This window comes from Mobula birostris, chromosome 2 (genome assembly GCF_030028105.1).
Source record: "Mobula birostris isolate sMobBir1 chromosome 2, sMobBir1.hap1, whole genome shotgun sequence".
Classification (NCBI taxonomy): Eukaryota; Metazoa; Chordata; class Chondrichthyes; order Myliobatiformes; family Myliobatidae; genus Mobula; species Mobula birostris.
This window is the reverse complement of record NC_092371.1, coordinates 113,294,020-113,317,330: the sequence shown is the minus strand read 5'-3', so window position 1 is coordinate 113,317,330 and position 23,311 is coordinate 113,294,020. Positions and strand designations below refer to the sequence as shown.

At 39.5% G+C, this 23,311-nt stretch overlaps 1 protein-coding gene across 8 annotated transcripts in view; it reads left to right on the top strand.

Annotated features, from left to right (window-relative positions):
* Window positions 1-22,785, top strand: part of cdk19 (cyclin dependent kinase 19) — a 180,537-nt gene extending 157,752 nt beyond the window's left edge. For 3 of the 8 annotated variants that reach the window (XM_072246488.1, XM_072246469.1, XM_072246497.1), the window contains 3 exons: window positions 9,442-9,520; window positions 20,455-20,709; window positions 22,072-22,785. In XM_072246488.1, the coding sequence (XP_072102589.1) occupies window positions 9,442-9,520; window positions 20,455-20,709; window positions 22,072-22,197 (460 nt within the window). In that variant the 3' untranslated portion in view covers window positions 22,198-22,785. Of the gene's footprint in view, window positions 1-9,441; window positions 9,521-12,696; window positions 12,781-20,454; window positions 20,710-22,071 lie in introns of those variants that run through there. The other 5 variants (XM_072246478.1, XM_072246513.1, XM_072246522.1 and 2 more) reach the window with 5 other exon arrangements.
* Window positions 22,786-23,311: the final 526 nt, after the last annotated feature.

Here is a 23,311-nt window from a genome sequence, read left to right as displayed (position 1 = left end):
CTTCACTGTTAGAAATAAACAGCTCAGCTATGGGAAAATTATTTTGGTAAAATCAGAAAATTGGCTCAAGCAAAGGGAAGTATATATCAGGATCAGAATCAGGTTTAATATCACGGACATATGTCATGAAATTTGATGCTATGCAGCAGCAGTATATTGCAATACATAATAATAAAAAAACTGCAAATTACAATAAGTATATATATTTAAAAAGTTAAATTAAATAAATAGTGCAAAAAGAGAGAAAAACAGTAGTGAGGTAGTGTTCATGGGGTTCAGTGTCCATTTAGAAATATGATGACAGAAAGGAAGAAACTGTTCCTGAATCATTGTGTGTGTACCTTCAGGCTTCTGTACCTCCTTCCTAATGGTAACAATGAGAAAAGAGCATATCCTGGCTGATGGGGTCCTTAATAATGGATGCCGAATTTCTGAGGCATTTCTCCTTAAAAATGTCTTGGATGCTACGAAGTCCACAATCAGCTCTTTAGTCTTACTGACATTGAGTGCAAGGTTGTTACTGTGACACTACTCAAATAGATTGTATGCCTCGCTCCTGTACACCCTCTCGTCTCCATTTGATATTCTGCCAACAATGGTTGTATCATCAGCAAATTTATAGATGGCATTTGAGCTGTACCTCATCGTACAGTCATGAGAATAGAGATAGTAGAGCAGTGGGCTAAGCACACATCCCCGAGGTGCACCAGTGTTGATCGTCAGTGTCGAGATATTATTATCAATCCGCACGGATTGTGGTCTTCTGATTAGGAAGTTGAGAATCCAATTGCAGAGGGAGGTACAGAGGCCCAGGTTCTGTAGCTTATCAATCAGGACTATAGGGATGATGGTAATAAACACTGAGCTATAGTCAATAAACAGCATACTGACGTAGGTGCTTGTATTGTTCAGGTGATCTAAGGTCAAGTGAAGAGCTATTGAGATTGTGTCTGCTATAGACCTATTGTGGTGATAGGAAAATTGCAGTAGCTCCAGGTCATTGCTGAGGCAGGAGTTAATTATAGACCAATCTCTCAAAGCATTTCATCACCGTAAATGTAGTGCTACTAGATGATAATCATTAAAGCAGCTCACACTACTTTTTCATGAGGTTGAACCCTCTCAAGGCAGCAGGGTCTAATGGAGTACCTGGGAAGGCTCTACAAACCTGTACCAACCAACTGGCAGGGCTACTCAAAGACATTTTAAATCTCTCATTGCTACAGTTGGAAGTTCCCACCTGCTTCAGAAGGGCAACAATTATACCAGTGCCCAAGAGGAGTAGTGTGAGATGGATTAATGTCTAACATACCCCCTTCATCATTCCCCCATTTTCATTTCCCTCTCATCTTATCTCCTTACCTGCCCATCACCTGCCTCTAGTGCTCCTCCCCTTCCCTTTCTTCCATGGTTTTCTACCCTCTCCTATCAGATTCCCCCTTCTCCAGCCCTTTATTTCTTCCACCAATTTCTTCCCAGCTCTTTAGTTCACCCCTCCCCCTCTCTTGGTTTCACCTATCACCTACCATCTTGTACTTCTTCCCCACCCCCCAGCTTCTTGCTTTGACTTCTCATCTTCCTTTTTTTGCCAGTCCTGATGAAGGGTCTCAGCCCAAAACGTATTGTTTGCTCTTTTCCATAGATGATGCCTGGCCTGCGGATTTCCTCCAGTATTTTGTGTCAGTTGCTTGGATTTCCAGCGTCTGCAGATTTTCTTGTGAATTGATACCCAGATATCCAGCATGGGTTTCTCCAAGGCTATTCAGTTCCAGAGCTTATCACAATTTTAGTGCAGTTATGGACCAAAGCAGCAAATTTATGAAGTGAGGTGGTAGAGACTGCCCTTGCTTCAAGGTAGCACATGACCAAGTGTGGTATCAAAGAGCTCTGTTAAAAATGAAGTCAATGGACATTAAAGGGCAAATAGTCTGCTAATTGAAATCTCTCCTCACACAAAGGAAGATGGTTATGGTTGTTGAAGGTCAATCATTCCAGTGCCATCTCATCACTACACAGTTTCCTCAGAGAAGGCCATTTTCTCCTCCTTCATCTATGATCTTTCTTCATCCTAAGGTCAGAGATGAGGATATTTGCTGATGACAGCACAACTGTCAATTCCATTCACAAGTCCTCAGCAAATGAAGTAGCCCTTGCCTAGACAGCAATCAGTCATGGGCTGATAAGTAGCAACTGACTTTTGTTGGGGACTGTGTGTGTCTGACTTACCTGCTGATACCCCAAAAGCTTTTCAGCCATTTACAAGGGATAGGTCAGGAGTGGGATGGATTTGCACCCTGTTAATTCCTTCTACCACTTGTGTATGGTAGCTGCAGTGTACCCTCAGTAGTTTCTCTCCTGGGCTATTCAGATATCACCAGCCAAACTTGCAACCTCTGCCACTGAGAAGGATAAGTGCAGGTAGGTCCCTGGGAATACAATCCATTGTAGGTTTCTCTCCAAATCGTATATCATTCTGACATGGCAGTATATCTCTCATCTTTCATTATCATTGTGTTTAAATCCTGAAACTTCTTACCCAACAACTATGTGGAAGTACCTTTATTAGAAAGACTGCAGAAGGTATTTCACCATCATCTTCCCAAGTGTAATTAGCAATGGACGATTTATGCTGGTTTTACCACTGATACCCAGATCATGAAAACGAATTTTAAAAAGCAACAGATTTTGTAGTAAAAGACATTTGAACGGAATAAATATTTCACAAAAGGATGTTACTGTTTGTTTGGGATACTCTGCAATATTCAATCCACATTATTTTTGTGTTGATGTCTTTTATGTAATTAATTGCAATTTAGTTCAGCTGAATACCTTGCCCATTTCTGTCTATTTCTTCTTTTATTGTTTGTGCATGTGATCATTCTGTAATTGTTGATTGTTTGTGGCTGTTTACATTATTGTCTTGTGAATTGTTGCTTGCTATTGTGCTGTCTATTATGGTATTGTCTTGTGTTTTATCCTTGGCACCATATCACAATCAATTTTGGTTATACTTCACATACTGGCAATAAAGTGATTCTGATTCTGATTCTGAGAGACAATGTCTACATTTATTGTGATTGGGCATTTTGGCTAAATTATGATAATCCTGATAATTTGTAATGTTATTTAGTATAGGCTCTTTAAAATTATCTGATTGTGCTCATCTGTTATTTGAATTTAGGAGAAATAATGGGCACTGGTTTCCCTGGTGTCTGTGAATGCCATTGTGTGCACAATAATCCTAAAATAACTGCTTTGTATTTTGCCAAGAGGCAGTTCAGGATGATGTCATAGCTAAAGGTGACCTTCAGAAATGTCTGCTCTGTCTGCACCAAGTAGTGCACTAGAATTCTCATTTGCAAACTATTAAATCACCAGAAACGATGCAATATTTGTTCATATTGTTACTGACCATGGTTTGACCTGGTGACTAATAGCATTGTGTGTTTGTGTGTGTGCACATGCACACGTGTGAAGGTCATGGACACTCACTCCTGTCTTTATTTTAGAGATTGCCAAACAGCTGTGAAATCAGTAAACAAGCCCTGCACTTGTTCACCATCATCTTTGGTCAAGTTATTAAGCTAATGTTTAACTTATGTGATTTTGTAAGAAATTCCAACTTAAGTACATTTTTCCCACAATTTTTCATCTTCCTGTACAGAAAGAAACTTTTGCCAAAGGAATAGAAAGTGATGGAAATGAAGGCTAAAGAGAAGTAGTTATATTGTAAAAGTGCAATTTTGTCATATTTTTATATGCCATTTCCCTAAGTGCTTGGAAAGCTTATCCAGTGAATCACTCACAGACAAAAAGTGCCTTGTTTTGATCTCAGGCCTTTGCTCAGTAAGATCACTTGATGTTGCATTGGTTAAAGTTGAGAAATTCAGCACGTCCATGTTGCTGGAATGACATTGAATAAATAAATAATCAGGCTCTCTCCCTGATTATTGAGAAGCTTGTTAATATTTGCAGTAAAAACAAATAGAAAGAAACACACACTTGGAGTCAAACTCCAGTAAATAGCCACCATCTACCTATCTGCAGGGAAGAAGTAGAAGAAAAATCTGGTTTTGCAAAATAGCTGATATTTTAAATTATTAAACTGACTAATTATTCATAAATAATTTAAGCCACAACTTGAATCTAATATCATTTGCAGATATCACATGAACTATCACTAATTTTACATGATACTACTAACATTGAACTAAGTTGTAATGACATTTTCTCAAGATGGTTCATGTGAAATAACATGGAGAAAGTAAGAACTGAAATCCTTTTTAGGTTTATTCCCATGTATCCTCAAAGGATGTTGAGAAATGCAGTGATGGGGAACATCTTTCTTACCGTATAAATTATATGCTTGTTGGCTAGTTAGGTACACACCTCATTCTATTTTGTATTGAAAATCTGCAATAACTGCTCATAGTGGTAAATTGTTCAATAGACACATGACAATATTTGTCATTGAGTCACAGAACAATACAACACAGATACAGGCCTTTCAGCTCAACAGGTCTATGTCACGGTGCCCACCCAGCTAGTCCTAAATTCCTATGTTCAGTCCCTATCCTTTCAAGCCCCACCCTTCCATGTACCTATCCAAATGCTTCTTAAGTGATACTATCATTCACGCTTCAACACTTCCTCTGGCTGCTCGTTCCATATATTCGGTGCCCTTTGTGTGAACAAGTTGCCCCTCTCACCCAAAACCTATGTACCCTAGTTTTAGACTCTCTGACTGTGGGGAAAAGACTGTTATAATTCACCCTACCTGTGGCTCACATAATTTTGTGCACTTCTATATAGTTGCCCCTTATTCTCTTACGTTCCAAGGAATAAAGACCTAACTTGGCCAACCTTTCCCTTAACTCAGGCCTTCTAGCACTGCCAACATCCTTGTAAATCTTCCCTGCATTGTTAAACACTATTTGTGCCACAAAAATATACTATCATGTTTGTGTGCGTGTTTTTATTGTGAACACAATTTGTTTCTATGAGGTATAGTCTGAAAGCTCTATCAAGTTTTTTCCATTAATACTTGGAGTGCAAGTAATTTCCCAAGTCCAATGCATCTGCAACAAGTAGCCAGTGCTGAATGAGCTCATGGCTCCAATTCCGCCATCTGATGACGAGGAATCATTTACTTGTCAATACTTCCTGCTGTTGGTCACCCAGCACCTAAGAGAGATAGGTTCTCATATTCATCCGTGTGCCATTCACTGTAACCCACAATCTGCATTACTCCACAGACTTGTGACACTGGTTCTCACTCAGAGGAAGACACGTATTTTCCTGTCCTTCAGTAACATCTATTTGTGATGTTCTGAATGTGAAGGTGGCAATTATTACAGTAGTGTATGCATGGGTGTTGGGCGTGTAGCGGTTAGTACAACACTATTATTGCTTGGGGAGCCAAAGTTTAGAGTTCGTTTCTGGCGTCCTCCGTAAACATGTTTGTCCATTCGTTCCTCTGTGCGGGTAGGTTTCCTCCAGATGCTCCAGCTTTTCTCCCACAGTTCAAAGACGTACCAGTTAGTTAATTAATTGGTCAATTGTCCCGTGATTAGTCTAGAGTTAAATTGGTGGGTTGCTGGGTGATGCAGCTTGAAGGGCTGGAAGGGCCTGTTCCGCGTTGTATCTCGAAATAAATAGATAGATAGATTGATAGATAAGTAAGGTCTATGTAGCATACATATGCATGGGTATACATGATGAAGGTTCCTAGTCTCTGCCATCACTGACTTAAAAAGCCTGAACCTTTGGATGTATTGCATCTTGAAGAACTGCAAACTGTAACACAAATCCTGGAAGACTCTTGGGGTATGTCTTCTGCTTAGCCACTCCTTAAACACTTCCAGCATCTAATAGCTTCCTGGCCTTTTCCTACTACTGAAGGCCCAGCAAGACCACTACTAAAACAATAAAACTATAGCAAACACGTTTAAAGCTCATTCAGAGCTTGACAGCAAATTGTACTTGTAGTCTTTAGACCTGCAGAATAAGACGTAGTCAGCTCCAAATGATGCGTTGCAGTGTGTTCTGCTATCCATCAAGAATGATGACCTTATAAATAAATGGGGTGATAGACTGCACTCTGCCTCTCCGTGCAAGATCTGTGCTGAATGTGAATTACATTCCATTATTCAATTTCATGAGAAATGTGGATTACTGTCATGCACAACCACTCGACGTGCTCCACGGCTACGGGAGTTGACCATCAAATTCCCATTATGGATCATGATTTCATTTCATAATCAATTTATATACAGAATCAACTATAGAGCACCAAAGCGCACAAACTACAGAACTGAATTTCTAAGCCATATCCCTGACATATCACCTAGTTCAATGCTTACGTAAATAATTTTTTAATTGTGCTCCTCCATGATCTGTTAAACAATTGAAGTTATCCTTGAAGACGGGATGTAATCTGCTATTATTTTAAATGACAATCCTTGAATTCTCTGTTTTTGTAGAATAAAGAGTTTACCATGGTAATCATGGTTGGTATAAATCTGGTGGCTGTCCTCTGAATTCTTTCCATTCTGTGTCTAGATTTATCATTTTAGTATTCAAGTTGAATGTTCAAGGTCTTATATAAGGACACCACTTTTGTTTTGGCTTTCAGTGCCCTTACAATACAATATAGCATTGTTTTATTTTGTAACAGCCTCATAGTACTCGTCTGTATTGGAAAAATGTCAGCTGCATGGCATGAGATAATCCCATCGCATTTTCTTCCTGTACTTTGCCCATACCACATAACAGATAATTCCTCTCATTCCTGTATAATGCTTCCCTGTTACCAATGGCATTTTTTCCTCCAGGCCTTTCTTCCCTCACTCCATGTGTAAAGCAGCTGACCTCTATTTGAGGCCCTCCCCATTTGCACTAAAAATGTGATTGGACATTAACAGTAAATTAAACTATAGTCAAACAACAAGCGACTAATTTGGCTGACCAAGCATAGAATGGAGAAATAAGGAGCATATACAGGCAGATGGGATGAGTTTAATCTGGTGTATTTGTTGGCACAGACATAGTGGGCTGAATAGCCTGTTCCTGTGCTGTAATCTTCGATGTTCTTTGTTGTTTTGGACTAACATAAATTCAGACACTGTACACAATTAAACATTCAGAATAGTATTCTCTACCCTTTCTCTAATTAACATGACTATCTGAAAACCTATGAAGTTATGATTTTTGATCCCAAAATGCTCTCCCACTGAAGCATTGATCACCTAACTGGGCTCATTTCCAATACAAGATCTAGTATGGCTGCTTCCATGGTTGGATTATCTACATAATGTGTCAAGAAACCTTCCTAGATGCGCCTAAAAAATTCTGCCCCATTAAAGCCTCTGGCACTAAGGAAGTTCCCGTTAATATTGGAGAAACTAAAGTCACCCACTATAACTGCCCCTTTACTTTTACGTCTTCCCATAATCTGCTTGCATATCTATTCCTCTATATCACAGTCGCTATTGGGAGGCCCATTGTATGACCCTGTCATAGTGAATGTACCTTCCTCATTCCTGAGCTGTCCTCATTTTGCCGCACTGGGAGCCCTCCAGGATGTTCTCTCTTAAGTGTCACTGTTACATTCTTCCTAATCAGGACTGCACCTCCCCCCCAACTATTTTGCATCCTTCACTATCAAGTCTGAAAGATCTGAACCCTGGACTGCAGAGCTGTTATTTCTGTCAAGTTGAGTTATCAGTTCTGCCACTCACGCTCCTGTTAAACATTACTATGGTACCTGTTTCCACAAGTTACTGTGTGTTCCAGGCACTTACCACTCTTATAAAACAACATGTTTGTAAATTTCCTTTACATTTTCTCCTTGTCAGCTTCAAACTTTGTCCTCCAGTTTTTGACATCACTATCCTGAAGAAAAGACTCTGAACTATTTACCTCATCTATGCCTCTCATAATTTTATCTACCACTATCAGATGGCCCTGCAACCACTGATATTTCAGAGAAAGCAATCCAGGTTTGTCCAACAACTCCTTTTAGTTTATACTCGACAAAATGGCAACATTTAGATTAGATTAGATTAGATTATGAGGACATGCAGTCCTGTTTTATTGTCATTTAGTAATGCATGCATTAAGAAATGATACAATATTTCTCCATGTGATATCACAGAAACGCAGGACAGACCAAGACTGAAAAACTTAACAAAAACCACATAATTATAACATATAGTTACAACAGTGCAACAGTACCATAACTTGATGAAGAACAGGCCATGGGCACTGTAAAAAAGTTCAAAGTCTCTCGAAAGTTCCACATCTCACGCAGACGGGAGAAGGAAGAAAACTCTCCCTGCCATGTCCAACCACAGTCCAAGTCTGAGTCGTCCGAAAACTTCGAGCTCCGATCAGCCCTCCGACACCAAGTACTGAGCACCATCTCTGCCGAACGTTTGACCCCAGCCTCGGTTGCCAGCAGCAGGCAAAGCAGAGGATTTTGGGGCCTTCCCTCCGGAGATTCTCGATCGCACAGAAGCAGCGGCAGCAAACTGGGCATTTCAGAAATTTCTCCAGATGTTCCTCTGTGCCTTCTCATATCTGTCTCCATCAAATCAGAATTGTGCATGGCATCCTACTTACAAATACGATATCATTTCACCGGAGAGCTGCGCGCGCTGCGTCGCGCTGCCATCTTCTCCTCCCGCCTCATAGTGAACCTCTTCTGCACACTCACATAAACCTCACATCATTCCTGTGGTGTGGCAACCAGAGCTGCAAATAATAGTCCAAATGTTGCCTAAACAAAGTTCTATTCCGCTGCAACAGGACTTCTCGACTGTAACACTCAACACCTTAAATGAAGGCAAGTATGCAGTATGTCTTCTGTAGAATTTGATCCACTTGTATGGCCACTTCCAGGAGCGATGGACTTACACCAGAGATCACTCTGTACATCAGTTCTCCTGCCGGTTACTGTATACTTTCTTTTAAGGTTTGACCTTCCAAAGTGTAACACCTCATATTAGTCTGGATTAAACTCTGCTCATCTACATGTGCATCCAGATAATTTATATTTATCATAAACAACAGAGGTCCCAGCACTGATCCTTGCAGAACATCACTGGTCACAGACCTCCAGGCGGGATAACACCCCTCCACCACTACCCTCTGTTTACTATGGGCAAGCCAATTTTGAATTCAGTCTACTATATTACTGTGGGTCACATGTCTTCTTGATCAGCATAACAAAAAGGACCTTTTGAAATCTTTAATTCCAAAAACTTGAGTTAAGTTGGATTGATTACAGATAGTTGAATACATTTCAATTTTTGTCCAGTCTTTGGGCATGCTTTGTTTTGATAACACATTTGTATTTGAGTTCTAAAGTAGATGCATAAAATCAGAAAAGGTAATTTTGTGCCTCTCTTCCTTATTTACAGTTTTTATTGTAAATTTTAGTGTATTTGCAGGTTGTCAGATTCCATATCCAAAGCGAGAATTCCTAAACGAAGATGAACCAGAAGAAAAAGGTGATAAGGTAGGGGGAAAATAATTGGATGGAGTTCATAGCTTAATCCAGATCTAAACGTGGTATCAGTTTACTTGGTTTCCATTTCCACTACTTTCAAAGGTTTCAAAGGTACATTTAACGTCAGAGAAATGTATACAATATACATCCTGAAATTCTTTTTCTTTGCAACCATCCACAAAAATAGAAGAGTGCCCCAAAGAATGAATGACGGTTAAATGTTAGAACCCCAAAGCTCCCCCGCCCATGCATAAGGAGCAGCAAAGCAATGATCCCCCCCTCCCCCACCAGCAAAAAAAAGCACCGCCACCACCCCCCCCATTGAGCACACAAGCGTGCAGCAAAGCATCAATAAGGACACAGACTTGTAGTACCTCAAAGACTACTTGTTCACCCGAAAATTCGACATACCGCTGGCGCTCTCTCTCCCTCTCCCTAATAAGGGAAAAAGAGGTGTCCCCTATTCGCAGCGAGAGGGGAGACATAACAAACAACTCGCTGATTTACAATGTTAAAAGTCCGTTGCATTGCTTTTTCTGAGCTCTGAGCCCAAAGAACTCGGGTTTCTGGGCACACAGCCAGCAGCCAGCTCTCTACTTTCAATCTTCCTTCTCCCACGACACACCGAATCCCTGCAGAGGCACCAACCTTCGATCAGCCCGTCTCCAGAGCCATGAAATCCCGCAACTCTGAAGGCAAGCTAATCTCCTAGGCCGCATCTTTGGCATATTGAATAATGGCCAGTCGTGAAACCCCGAGAGGGGGCCCCATTCCCACCAAAAATTGAAGTCAGCGTGTAACTCCAGGTCAGGGTCTTGAAAAGAACCCTGAAAGGGAAAAGTAGCGATATTAAAGATAGAAATAGAGCTGTTTCCGAAGATGTAAGCAAAGGAGTCACCTTTAAATTTATTTTTAAAAAGCAAAGTTTTGAAATATAAATTTCAATTGCATATAATAGAATTAAGAAAATGTAACAAGTTGAACCTTTCTCGTTTAGAATTAAGTGATTCAGTATAAATCATTAATTGATTAAACTGAACATATCACACCATGTCCTGAGGAATATTGGCTCTCTGTTGTATAGATTGCTATTAGAGTAAAGAAAGGTATTATTTATCACATTTTAACTCCATTTATATATTTAATATTTTACAAAATATCAAAAACCTCTTCCTGGAATGTTCTGTAAAATTGCTTTGTCACATTACAGTTTGGAAGTATTAAATATCATATCACTTCATTATACAAATTAGAGCGCTGTGCATTATTCTTATACTGATTAAAGTTTTAGCTCTTCACTGTGATCTGTTGTCATTTGGGAGCCACTTATTACCATTTAATACTGATAGATAAGAAGTTTAAAGTGTGAATACTGTTACTGTGAAGAGAAAATTGGAATATCTGGAAAAATGAAATAAAACAGAAAATGGTTAGAATGTGAAATAGAAGTTAATCTTTATGGCATAACTCCAACAAGTGACAAATATGTTTTTCCATCTGTGTAAGAACTATCCTTTAGGAAAAACTTTTGTTCACAGTCAACAAATTTTGATCTTTAAATAGATTTCAGCAATTTCTATTTGCTGAAACATAATGTCAAATTCAAAAATAAAGCTGTTTGTTTTCCCTTCTAAAGATTTGCTGTCATACCCTGACAGTTTATTTACTTATTGAGATACAGCACAGAATAGGCCTTTCCGGCTCTTCAAGCTGCGCTGCCCAGCATCCCCTGATTTAACCCAAGCCTAATCACAGGACAATTTACAATGACCAGATAACTTACCATCTGGTACGTCTTTGGACTGTGGGAGGAAACCCATACGGTCACAGGGAGAATGTACAAGCTCCTTACAGTCAATGGCAGAATGGACAAACGACTTCATTAAGGCCTTATCACAGACAAGAGGTACCCTGGTGCATCCTCCTGAGCACCTGACCGCTACAAACACGTCTGCCAAACAGATGGAAAACCCCATCCTTAAGGAAAAATGTTTCACAAGTGCAAGACTTCTGACTGAAGGTCATTCATTACTGCATTCCTCCAGATGTTTAGTGGGTGTCAAGTGAAAATTGTTCCTTTTGCGATTATGTCATACAGAATCCCAAACATTTACACTGAAGAATTTTGTTATGACATTAATATTTTATCTTTATTAATCCATATTTTTATTGAGTAAGCTGGATCTTTATATGTCTAAAATGTTAATAGAAAACTAGTGTTTCAATGAATGGTGCAGAAACCATAACAAACACTATGTTGAGCAGGTGCTTAATAGTCTAACTTGAATGAGATAGATAGAGTTACCGAGTCAGAGAGTTACCAAGCATGGAGACAGGTCCTCGGCCCACTTCATACATCTTGACCTAGATTCCCATTCGCCTGCATTTAGTCTGTATCCCTCTAAACCTGTCCTATCCATCTACCTGTCCAATTGTCTTTTAAATATTGATATTGTACCTGGCTCAACCACTCCCTCTGGAAGTTTGTTTCATATACACATCACCCTCTGCATGAAGAAGTTTCCCCTCAGATCCATTTTAAACCTTTTCCCTCTCACCTTAAACCTATATACTCAAGGAATGTTACAGGTACAATGAAAAACTGTTTGCAGAGGCATCACAGGAGTATAGGTACAGACAACACACAGAATATAAATTATACATTATGTATAATTTATATATATATATTTTATGTATACAGTGGATTCCAGTTAATTGGGTCACATTAAGACTAGTACAATTTGGTCCAATTAAGCAACTGCTCCAATTAGCAGAGGTTTTATGAAAATAGTTAAAAAGGTACCATTTAAGTGAGTAAAAATATTATGTATTTAAATGAAATACAGAACAAATTAGAATACTACCAATATAGTACAGGTCGACCTTCACGAATCTGGCACCATTGGGACTGAGGAGTGCCGGATTAGTGGAAATGCCGAATTACAGAAGGATCACATTAAGCAATAGCTAACTGCCTCATCATACCTTTAAAATATCATGTAAATCAGTTCGTTAGATAATAATGAAACAGAAATATTAAATGAGTAGCAAGTGAAATTTTAATAAAGTAATATACTGGACAGGCACAGATAAAATAAAGGGTACAGGTAAATGTACAGCAATTAACTTATACAGAAAAGTGAGGTACTTCCACTTCTAAAGTAAGACGTTTAATATACCTTCAGGCAAAATTACATTTCTTGCAAGTGTGGGGTTGTCAGGATCATCAACATCTTCATCTTGAAAAATGAGTGAAACATCAGGAACTGGTGCTGAAACTGGCGCAGCAGTTTGTTCAAAAACTGTTGATGTTGGTGACAGCACATCTGGGTGAGCAGAAGTTGATGCCACTGGATTTTGAAGTGTTAGCTCCCCTGTTGCACTTTTTCTAGCAATTTTTTTTTAACATATCTTCCAAGGTAAGCTCTTTCATATATTTTGGTCTCTCTCTGATTAGCTTATGCTGCAGCATATAAACACTCATTATTTCTTGCTCAGTTATAAAAACATCGATGCTCTAATCCTTTCAGCAATTCATCTGTCAACTTAATTAGCCTGTCAATAGAAAGTCTCTCTGCCATGATGCTGCTCGAACCGATGAAGCCAGCCTTCACTATAGTCACACTCATAATCTAGTCCTAGTTCTTCATGAAACACTTTTGCTTGTTCCTTCACCATATCTCCAGATAGTTCAACACCTTCACTTACACAAAGATTAAACCACGTTATCAGCACTTTATCTAGTTCCGAACTTCTTCCGTCTTTCATTGTTTTTCTTACGCACAACTGTTTCTTTGAGTCACTATCAGCAAAAAAATGTAGCAGTGTTTCTTCTGTTTCTTTATATCGTGCACTGTGAAAGAGCCAATGTTGTAGCACTCGCACAAGCTTTTCACCGATACACCACTGTCCAGTTTTTTCAAGAGTTCAACCTTATGTTTAATGGATAATGTGCGGTGTTTTCGCTTCACAGCACGAGGTGCATTTCGTTTACTCATTGGGGCCATAATTGGGACTAAAAAAGAGCCAATGATAATACTAAATACAGGAAAACAAGCAGGAATAGCCTGTCTGTGCTTACAAGAGCGTGCCAACACATGAACAGATCTAACACAACCAAAACAATGTGCAGCAGATTGGTACGGTGGCCCGGGAAATTTGAAATTACAGTTGCGTGGAAAATTTGAAATCAGTGCCAGATTATCGAAGGAACAGGATTGCAGGTAGTCAGATTAGTGAAGGTCGACTGTACTATAAACTGTATTAGTTCCTAATAGTTATCGACAGAGGAATTCAACCAGTGCACTCTGCCATGCTCTTTTGATGACTGTAATTGAACAAAATCAGTGCAGACACCTAGTGTAGATAATGGACTGCCTTCATACAATGCTTTCAATGATTACATCCTCTAAATCTTCTTTTTGATTGTAACATTTAAGATGTTTGTCAATACCTTAAAATTCTTCATAGTTCCTAACTTGACGAAATCATAGAATTGTTTCATTTTTACTCCAACTTAGTTCTGACATCTCCAAGTGGGAATGCTTGCAACCACAGTGAGCAAAACAGTTCTGAATTTTCTTACTACTTATTTCTCACCAATTGATAGCTGGTTTTTGAATGCAAATACTTGCTACTTGCAACTTGCAACGGATGCTATTTAAAAAAATTTCACTCTAAACACAGTGTAGTGTCTAACAGCCACAGTAGTACATATGACTTATACAAGTTAAAAACTGTTCGGCAATAGTCTCCTGTCCCAATTAAGTGGCATAGTGTCTCAGATAAACAAAGGGAGTCCCAGCTATTTTCTTGATTAGCTTTTGCTCTTTAAGAGTTTTCCCAAATAAGTATCTGCCCCGATTAACTGATGACCCAATTAATCAGAATCCACGATTACAATATATACGTTAATGCAGAACAGTAAAGAGAGAGAGAAATAAAAAGATACTGCAGAAAAAAAAGACTTCAGTACAAAAAGACATAACCAAAGGTCCTTGACAGTGCAAGAGTACATAGTTTTCCTAGGTGAGGTATGATTGGGGTTCAGGAATCTGATGCTTTTAGGATAGTAGCTGTTCCTGAACCTACTGGAGAGGGACTTCAGGCCTCTGTATCCCTTGCCTGAACTTAGCAGCAAGAAGATGGCATGACACACATAGTGGGAATTCTTGAGGCGCTGCCTTCTGTAGATGTTATGAGGAGGGCTGTGTCCACGGCTCCACTCCTCTTGACATTCCTGTGTGTTGGAGTTGCCCAACTAGGCCATGATGCAACTAGTCTGGAAATACACCTCTATCAGGAGATTGAAGAAATTGAAACTCTTTCACAATATGACATTCCATGAGGAGCATGATTTCCCCTCATATAATTTATTATTTAACATGAAGGAATATTTAAATGAATAATTATAAGTTATATTGATACATATGTAGATAATGTGGCTTCACATTACATAAAATCATGATATGGGCTAATTTCTAAGAATGCAACTACATCCCCCCCATAATGCAGGTGCACCTTTATTGCAAGAGGTCTTTTTTTTATCTACAGTGTATTAGCTAACATATCTGCCCTTCACACTACAAAATAATTAATACAGCCCTCTGTATTAAATGTTCCATATTATTACTGAAAGATATCTAAACAGTAGTATTATGATAACTGATGAAATTATGAAGAAAGCCCAGATGCCAGAAATGTGGAATCTGAACAAAAATGCTGGGAATGCAGCCAGTCATTGACCATCTATGAAAAAAGAAGCAAGGTTAACTTATCAGATTGTTGATCTGAATGTCAGTTTGCCAAGGTTAACACATAGACTATTGACAAAAACTTTACACCTCTTATACAGTTAGCACATGGACATTAGGCAATAGTATTAAATGTACAGAAATATATACAGTACTAGCTTACTTGTCCTGTAGTAGTTTTACAACCTTCTAAGTGTGTTATTGATCTGGCATTTCATAATTTGAATTGTAGTGCGGGTCTGAGAGAAGTAGAATGTAATAAGTGGGGTGCTGGGTAATATTTCAGGAAGGCATTGATATTTTTCCATATAATAGACTGAGTTACAAGACTCATACATTTGTGTTTGAAGTCAGGGTTAACCTGATTTGATGCAAGGTTTTTCAGCAAAGGGGTAGTTTGCTGACTTGAAGAAGTCAACCCCAAGGAAAAATCCGGAGCTGGAGTCCCTAAGGCATTTCTGTTTTGAGTTAAATGCTGACTGGCAACTCCTGCAACACCACTGGTACCAGACTGTATTGGTCTCTACCATCAGCTGTGTAGAGAGGGAAAGCCTGCGACATGGGTAGCAGCTTGCTGTCCGTATCGTACTGCCCTGGCTTACATACTGCCTTGCATAAACAGCTAAGATGCAACATCCATGGTTGACCCTGATCAATGTAGGGCCTACTGTAAGGAATCTCTGTATGTCCTTCCCGTGGAATGCGTGGGTTTTATCTAGATGCTCTGGTTTCCTCCACTGTCCAAAGACATTCTGGGTTGGTAAATTGTCCTGTGATTAGGTTAGGGCAGTGATTCCCAGTGGGGACGGTTAGGTGTCCTAAGGGGGTGTTAGGGGAAATAGGATTGTTGGGGACGTTCATGATTCTTGGGAGAAGGGGTAAATGGCACCCTAACTTGAGGCATGAGACCTGACTGACCGTTAGTAGAGCAGGCACTTCCAAAAAAAGGGATGAGGCACTAGTATAGTATAGGCATCCGTTAGTCTTGTGAGGCCATGGATTTGGGCCTTGGAAGGTTTCCAGGGCACAGTTCTGGGCAAAGTTGTATGGAAGACCGGCAGTTGCCCATGCTGCAAGTCTCCCCTCTCCACGCCACTGATGTTGTCCAAGGGAAGGGCATTAGGACCCATACAGCTTGGCACCAGTGTTGTCGCAGAGCAATGTGTGGTTAAGTGCTTTGCTCAAGGACACAACACACTGCCTCAGCCGAGGCTCGAACTAGTGACCTTCAGATCACTAGACGAACGCCTTAACCACTTGGCCACGCGCCAATGATGAGGCACTGAAACACAGGAAAAACCATAGCTCTGCTGGCAGTGAGCACTCAACATCATATGTCTGAAACTTGGTAATCTCATCTGACCTTAACAACCAAAACAGATATTATTTGGGTTGCATAAATTAGCAGCCAGGGTGTCCAACAATTCCCCTTGGCTCACAGCACAGAACGAGTTCATGCAACAGTTGGTAAGTCAAGTACACCCTCTCAACTTTCTCTACAAATCTACAGAAAACAGGTCATGCAATGATACAACACTGGCTGGAACCAAACGGTGAAGTAGAGCCAATCAGTGAACCTGCCGACCCCGAGGATTCTTCTTGAGGTGTTCAGAGCGACCTCAGCTTCATATGTGTGGTCAAGTTACTATCTTTGGGGTTTATGAGACCTTATGTGATTGATCATTCGTGCTAACTGGAATAGTATAAAGGTAGTTTACTGAACTCCAGCTCTACCCGACTAACATTCAGATCCCAATCTGAATCCTTGTCAACGTAATTTTCACTGTTATGATCATCTTCATCTTCGCCTTGCCGTTCCTTTGTGTGCTGCTACCATTACTCCATCGGCGTCAACTCACTGCCATCAACATCCGATAGGCATTCCCAGTTTTAGCCCCATTAATGATGGATAAGTATGTGCGGTGTGATCTCTATGAGTCTGAAGGCAGTGAAGCCTCGAATTCTAATCCTGCTAAGAAACAGAAACTACAGAAAGTACGTCAATACAATGTTACATACCTAAAAGCTAAAAATGACCTTGATAATAGTCTCATTGCTTCTTATAACATTTCCAAAATGATAGGAAAGTATGGAAAATCTCATACAGTTGGTGAAAGATTAATAATGCCTGCTGTATCAGAAGTGCAACATTGTTCTCAAAACAGTACCAGTATTTTAAAAACAATTCCTCTGAGTAATAACTCTGTAGCTTGCCGTATTGACGAAGTGAGTGAAGACATTTAAGTATTAACTATGCACAAAGCTACAAAAAAGAAAGATTTTGGGACACAACTGGATGAGTCAACTGTGCGTGACAATGCTAATGGCATATGTATGATTTATCAAAAATGGAAAAGTTTATGGAGAGATTCTCTTTTGTAAACAGTTAAAAACAAATATCAACAGGAAATCAACCTGCGATGAGTTCAAAGTGTATATTGAGGATAGTGTATTCTGATTAGGGACACAATTTCTTGTGTAACAGATGGAGCACCATATATGACAGGCCCCGTAGCTGGTTTAGTGGCACATATGAAAAAAGAAATTGCAAATCTGTTTGCAATCCATTGTGTAATTCATCATCAACATCTTGGAGACAAAAACCTCAGCCAGTGACTTTTTTCAAGCATGACTCTTGTAATATCTGGTATCAACAAAATTAAAGCTCATCCATTAAATAGCAGGATAGTTTGCCATTTATGCCTAGATAACAATGAAGAGTTTGAGTGCTTGCTTCTTCATACCGAAGTGTGTTGGCTGTCAAAAGGCTGCTGCTTAAAATGTTTCTTTGACCTTTTTGATACTGTGGTTGAATTTTTGCTCAAAGTTGACAAGAGCTTGGGAAACAAGATTGAACTTCTACATGGAAATGTGGCATACCCAGCTGATCTGTATGACAAAATGAAGAATCTAAATATGAAACTGCAGCGTGAGAATTTCAATTTAATCCAGGCAAAAAGTGCAATCAACACACACAAAATGCTGGAGGAACTCAGCAAGCCGGGCAGTATCTATGGAAAAAAGTACAGTTGACGTTTCGGGTTGAGACCCTTCATGTCCACTTTTATCGGAAAATTGGAAATATATATAAACAAAACATTGGGAAAAGAATGTTCTCAGTCTCCCTGCGTGGAAAGTATGGCACTCTTTTTCACATACGATGATTTGCAAGAGTACTGCTTACACCTGCAGTCTCTGAAGAGGGATTTTTAGAATCAATTCAAGGATTTGAACGATCTGAAAATTCCATACTGGGCAATTAATCCATTTCTTTGTAAGGTAGAAGAACAGGAAGAGAGATCTTGCAAGAAGAAATTTATCAAAATTCAGAATGATGAAGAAACAAAAATGCTTTTCAAAAATGTCAACTTTTGTGTTAAGTGGCTACACTCTCATATAAAGTTTCTTGGTCTTTGGAGAAGAGCCAAACTGCTCTTTATTGCAAATCCATCCTCCTTGTTGAAAGAGGCTTTAGTGCAGTGAACCCCACACTCAAAAAAAATAGAGACGACGTTGACATTGTTACGCATGGGGACGAGGCTTTTGCTGTCAGAACTTGAACCAGATATTTCAATTGCTAAAAACCGTCAAGCTCGAGGATCACATTGACATTGAAGCTGCTGTACAGTGCACAGGTACAAAGACAAACAAAAGTTTAAAGCAGAATAATTTCTCTCATGTTAGCATATGGTAGACATGTTTTTACACTATGGGGTGCTGGAAAGTATATTGTGCCTAAGAGGGGCATTGGCAAGTATGAAAGCGCTTTAGGAGAGTATTGGGCTAAAGAACATTAAGAAACACAGGGTTAGGGTTAATTGAGTTTGCTGGGTGCAGCATGTTCGGAAGGACCAGAAGGGCCTACTTGACGTTGTATTGCTTAATAAAGAAATAAAGAAACAAAGAAACAAACATGGAAGCAAATAACACCCAAAGAAGTTCTGATAAAGAACTGAAAATTCCCTGCTTCTTGCGCAATCTGAAGACCCGAGTCTTATTTTGTACTTGATTTGAATCAGCAAGATTTCCTTAGTCTGGGTGAAGCCATTCGATTGAACTGTGGCCGGTTCAGGAATGGAGATTATTTGACAGGTATATAAGTGTGAAGAAATTTTGCTATTTGTAACACATTTTGCACCCAAGTCACATCATTCTTTATAAGGATTTTTATTATGTGTCGTAACCATTATCTTTGGATGTAAAAGAAATGGAAAAACAAGAAAATAAGAAATATATTTAGTACGGTTAAGTTCTGACAGATTTAAAAAACTGCAGATCATTTCTCACAGGAAATGCAAGTCCTGTTACAGGAAGGGAAGAAACAGACCCTTCAGCCCAACATGTATATACAACCATTAAGTACCCATCAATACTAATCACATTTACTAGCCCTTGGTCCATTGCCTTCTGAGCCTTGATGATTCCAGTGCCGATAGAGATGTTTAATAGATGTTGTGAGAGTCTTTGCTCCCATCACCCACTCTGGCAATGTGTTCTAGATTCCAGCCACCCTCTGAGTGAAGAAGTGCTTCCTTAGAACACGTCTAAATCCCTTATTCCCTACCTTAAACTCTAGATAGCTCTGCTACAGAAAAAAAGTTTCCTACTACCTATCTCATCTTTGCACTCGCAATGCTGTATACCTGTATCATGTTCCACCGTCACCTCCCCAGCCTCTTCTGTTCTAGGGAAAACAAATCTAGCCTATCCAGTTTCTCTTAATAACTGTGGTGATTCAAACTGAACAGAGACTCAATGGACTGCAAATGCTGCAATCTACACCAAAATAAAGTGCTAGAGAAACTTTACTGGGCTGTGCAGTACCTGTGCAAGCAAAGCTATAGTCCAAGATTCAGGTAAGAACTTGCACCAGGACCAGAAACATTAAGCGTCCTTTTTCCTCCAGGGATGCTGCTCAACCCTCTGAGTTCCTCCGGCAACTCATTTTTATCATCCAGATGTATCCCCTAAGTATTTACCTGCACTTTGTTAAAATGTTGTTGCTCAACCCTAGCTGATTATGAGCAAACTTATTTGTACTTGTTTCTAAACAATATTTGCACTTATAAACTGAAGGTTATAGTCTATGGTCAGTGTTCTCACGTATATGAGGTTTACATTGTTTCATCAGAATTGTGAGGTGGTTACAATTGCCATTTAATCAATTGCTGTTTTTATCATGGTGGACAGCAGAATCCGCAGCAAACTCAGCAACACCAGCAGACAACACAACAGAATCAGCAACAACAGCAGGCCACCCAGCAACAAAACAGCACGCAAACCAACGGGACAGCAGCTGGGGGAGGAGGTGGTGCAGGAGGAACCGGAGGAGGCTTGCAGCATAACCAGGACAGTGGTCTCAATCAGGGACCTCCAAACAAGAAGCCTCGTATAGGTACATCAGCCACAACTTCTGGTGGATCTGCCGTGACTGCTGATTACCAGGTACTTCCAGAATCAAATAATGCTCCTTTTCAGAGTGCAATAAAAACTATTCTCACAAAGTGTAAATATGGGCTGTTAGAAAATACACCATGGTGTTGCTTATTGCAAATAAGAACGTGAATTGTTCCCAATGTAGAAGCACAAACATTGAAGGGCACCAGGTAAAACCTCACCTTAATCTTGAGAAATACACACAAGAATACTGGACTACTCAGCAAGACAGTAGCATTTTTGGAGGAGAATAGACAGTTGATGTTTCGGGCTGAGGCTCTTCATCAGGACCAGAGAGAAAGAAGGCAGAAGCCAAAATAAGAAGGTGGTGGGGGTGGGGGAAAGAAAAAGAGAATAAGATAGCAGATGATAGAGTGAGACCAGGAAAGGGGGAAGGTGTTTGGATGTAGGAGAGGGGACAAATTGAGAAGCTGGGAGTGATAGGTGGAAGATTGATGGACTGAAAAAGGAAGAATCCAATAGGAGAGGAAAGTGGACCATGGAAGAAAGGGAAGGAGGAGGGGACCAGAGGGAGGTGATGGGCAGGTGAGGAAAATAGAAGGGATGAGAAGGTAGCCAGAACAAGGAATGGCAAAAAAGGAAGGAGGGTGAGAAATTACCAGAAATTAGAGAAATTGGCATTCATGCCACCTAGATGGAGGCTACCCAGATGGAATGTGAGGCATTTCTCCTCCGCCCTCCTACTTCTGCTGCTATATCTTATGGTCTATGGACCTGAGTTTGGCCTCATGGTAGTAGAGGAGGCTATTGAACATAAATTTGTTGTTGCATTTGATGTCGGGGATTGACATGAATTGGTACAATTAGTTTAGAATTAGATTCCTGTGATAACTGACAACTTAACAGTACTGGGTGACCAAGTTCTTGCATATATTAATATCTATTTGTTTAAAATTAGAAACTTTGTACTTAATCTTGTTTATGAATTCCAACACTGCTCTTTTCCTTTGTTAACAATATCAACTCTAGAACCTCTCTAGACATCTGTGTTGTCCCAAATCTTTTGATAACTGCACTTTCAGCAACCAAGATTATTAGTGTAAAGCCTTCTGCCTCTTCAGATATTCTCATTTTTTAAAATGTTACCTAAACGTTACCCAAGCTATTGGTGGCTTGGTGTCAGGTTTGATAACATTCCTATGAAGCATGCTTTCGTACATTAAGTGCAAGTTGTTGCTCTCCCAGAATTATAAGAAAGAAAATGAGAATCAGTTGCTGCTATGGAGAATATAAAGTTTGAAGAGTGCACCACTCTCTCTAAATTAACCAGTGTGCTGGTACTGTACCTTTGTTAAAGGTACAATACAATATCCAATTGTATTGAACTTGCAATTTATTTTTCCTTTGCAGCATGCTGGTACCCGCCTGAGTTACCAAAGCAATGTTCAGGGTTCTTCCCAGTCCCAGAACAACACTGGGTATGCTTCTTCAACTCAGCAGAGCTCTCAGTATTCACATCAGACCCACAGGTACTGATTAGCACTGCTGGCAGAAAGAACTTCAAAGGAACACCTTCAGCAATATTATGGTAAAAGGTTCCTGAAGGAAGAGTCCAATGAACTTGATGATGCACGTACATTTTCTTGTATTCAGTAGTATAAACTTGCATTATTCAGTGAAGATTATTAGAAAAAAATTATTAATGAAATAATGTTCTGACAGTCTGGAATTTTCAATTATCAACAACTGCACTGGGAAGCTACCGATCATGGTCATTTCGGTGAAGTTATGTGTAAATATCTTTTAAAAAGCAAGAAGATTAATTTGAACACAGCACTTGAGCTCCTTTACAAGAAGCAGGTAAAATGTGTTCACTTTGTATTTAAAACAGTTTTTTGATGCTTTCACAAGGCTTTCGTGTTGATTCTCCTAAACCTAAATGTAGGAATTCAACTTTTTAAGCTTATTGTGAAAAAAATATTTAAATACATATACACATCATGTTTAGGTACATTATTAATCTCTTAGCTCTTTAAGCACTATATGATTTTGTGTAGATAGTGGTTTTGATTTATTTTTTAAACCTGTACTTTTAATTAAAAGTATTTTTTCCATTTTGTTATATATTTTAGTATGTTCAGCAGAACAGTTTTCTTTGTTTGCCCTGCTTTGATGTTTAAATTTCAGTAACTCAGGTGTAAAAAGAGGTCTTAATAGCAGTAGCAGCAAGTGTGAAAAATAATTTTTCTGTTTTGTTATAGCAGTGTAGAGGCCAGCGTCCATATCAGGCCTCAGCTTTTCTCCGGGAAAGTTAGCTGCTTATTATATTGTGCTTTAATGGACCCCCATGTTTTGCAGAGCAAATTTCCAGCATTGAGCTTCACTCACTTGCCGTATGTGGATGTAGAGGGAAGTGTGTTTGATGTCAGCACTAATAGATTTATATCCCTGATCCAGGAGATAAAAATTGTGGAAACCACAAATCAGATGCACCAACCTAAGTGCCTGAAATGCCAGTATGTGTTTTCGTGAGCTAAGTCTGCACGACTGGAGCTCAGATTATAAAATGTAATAATGCATCTCTACATCTTCTAAACATTCATCCCAGTCTTCCTTATTTTCATAGCAATGTGCCCTATCATTTTGAGCC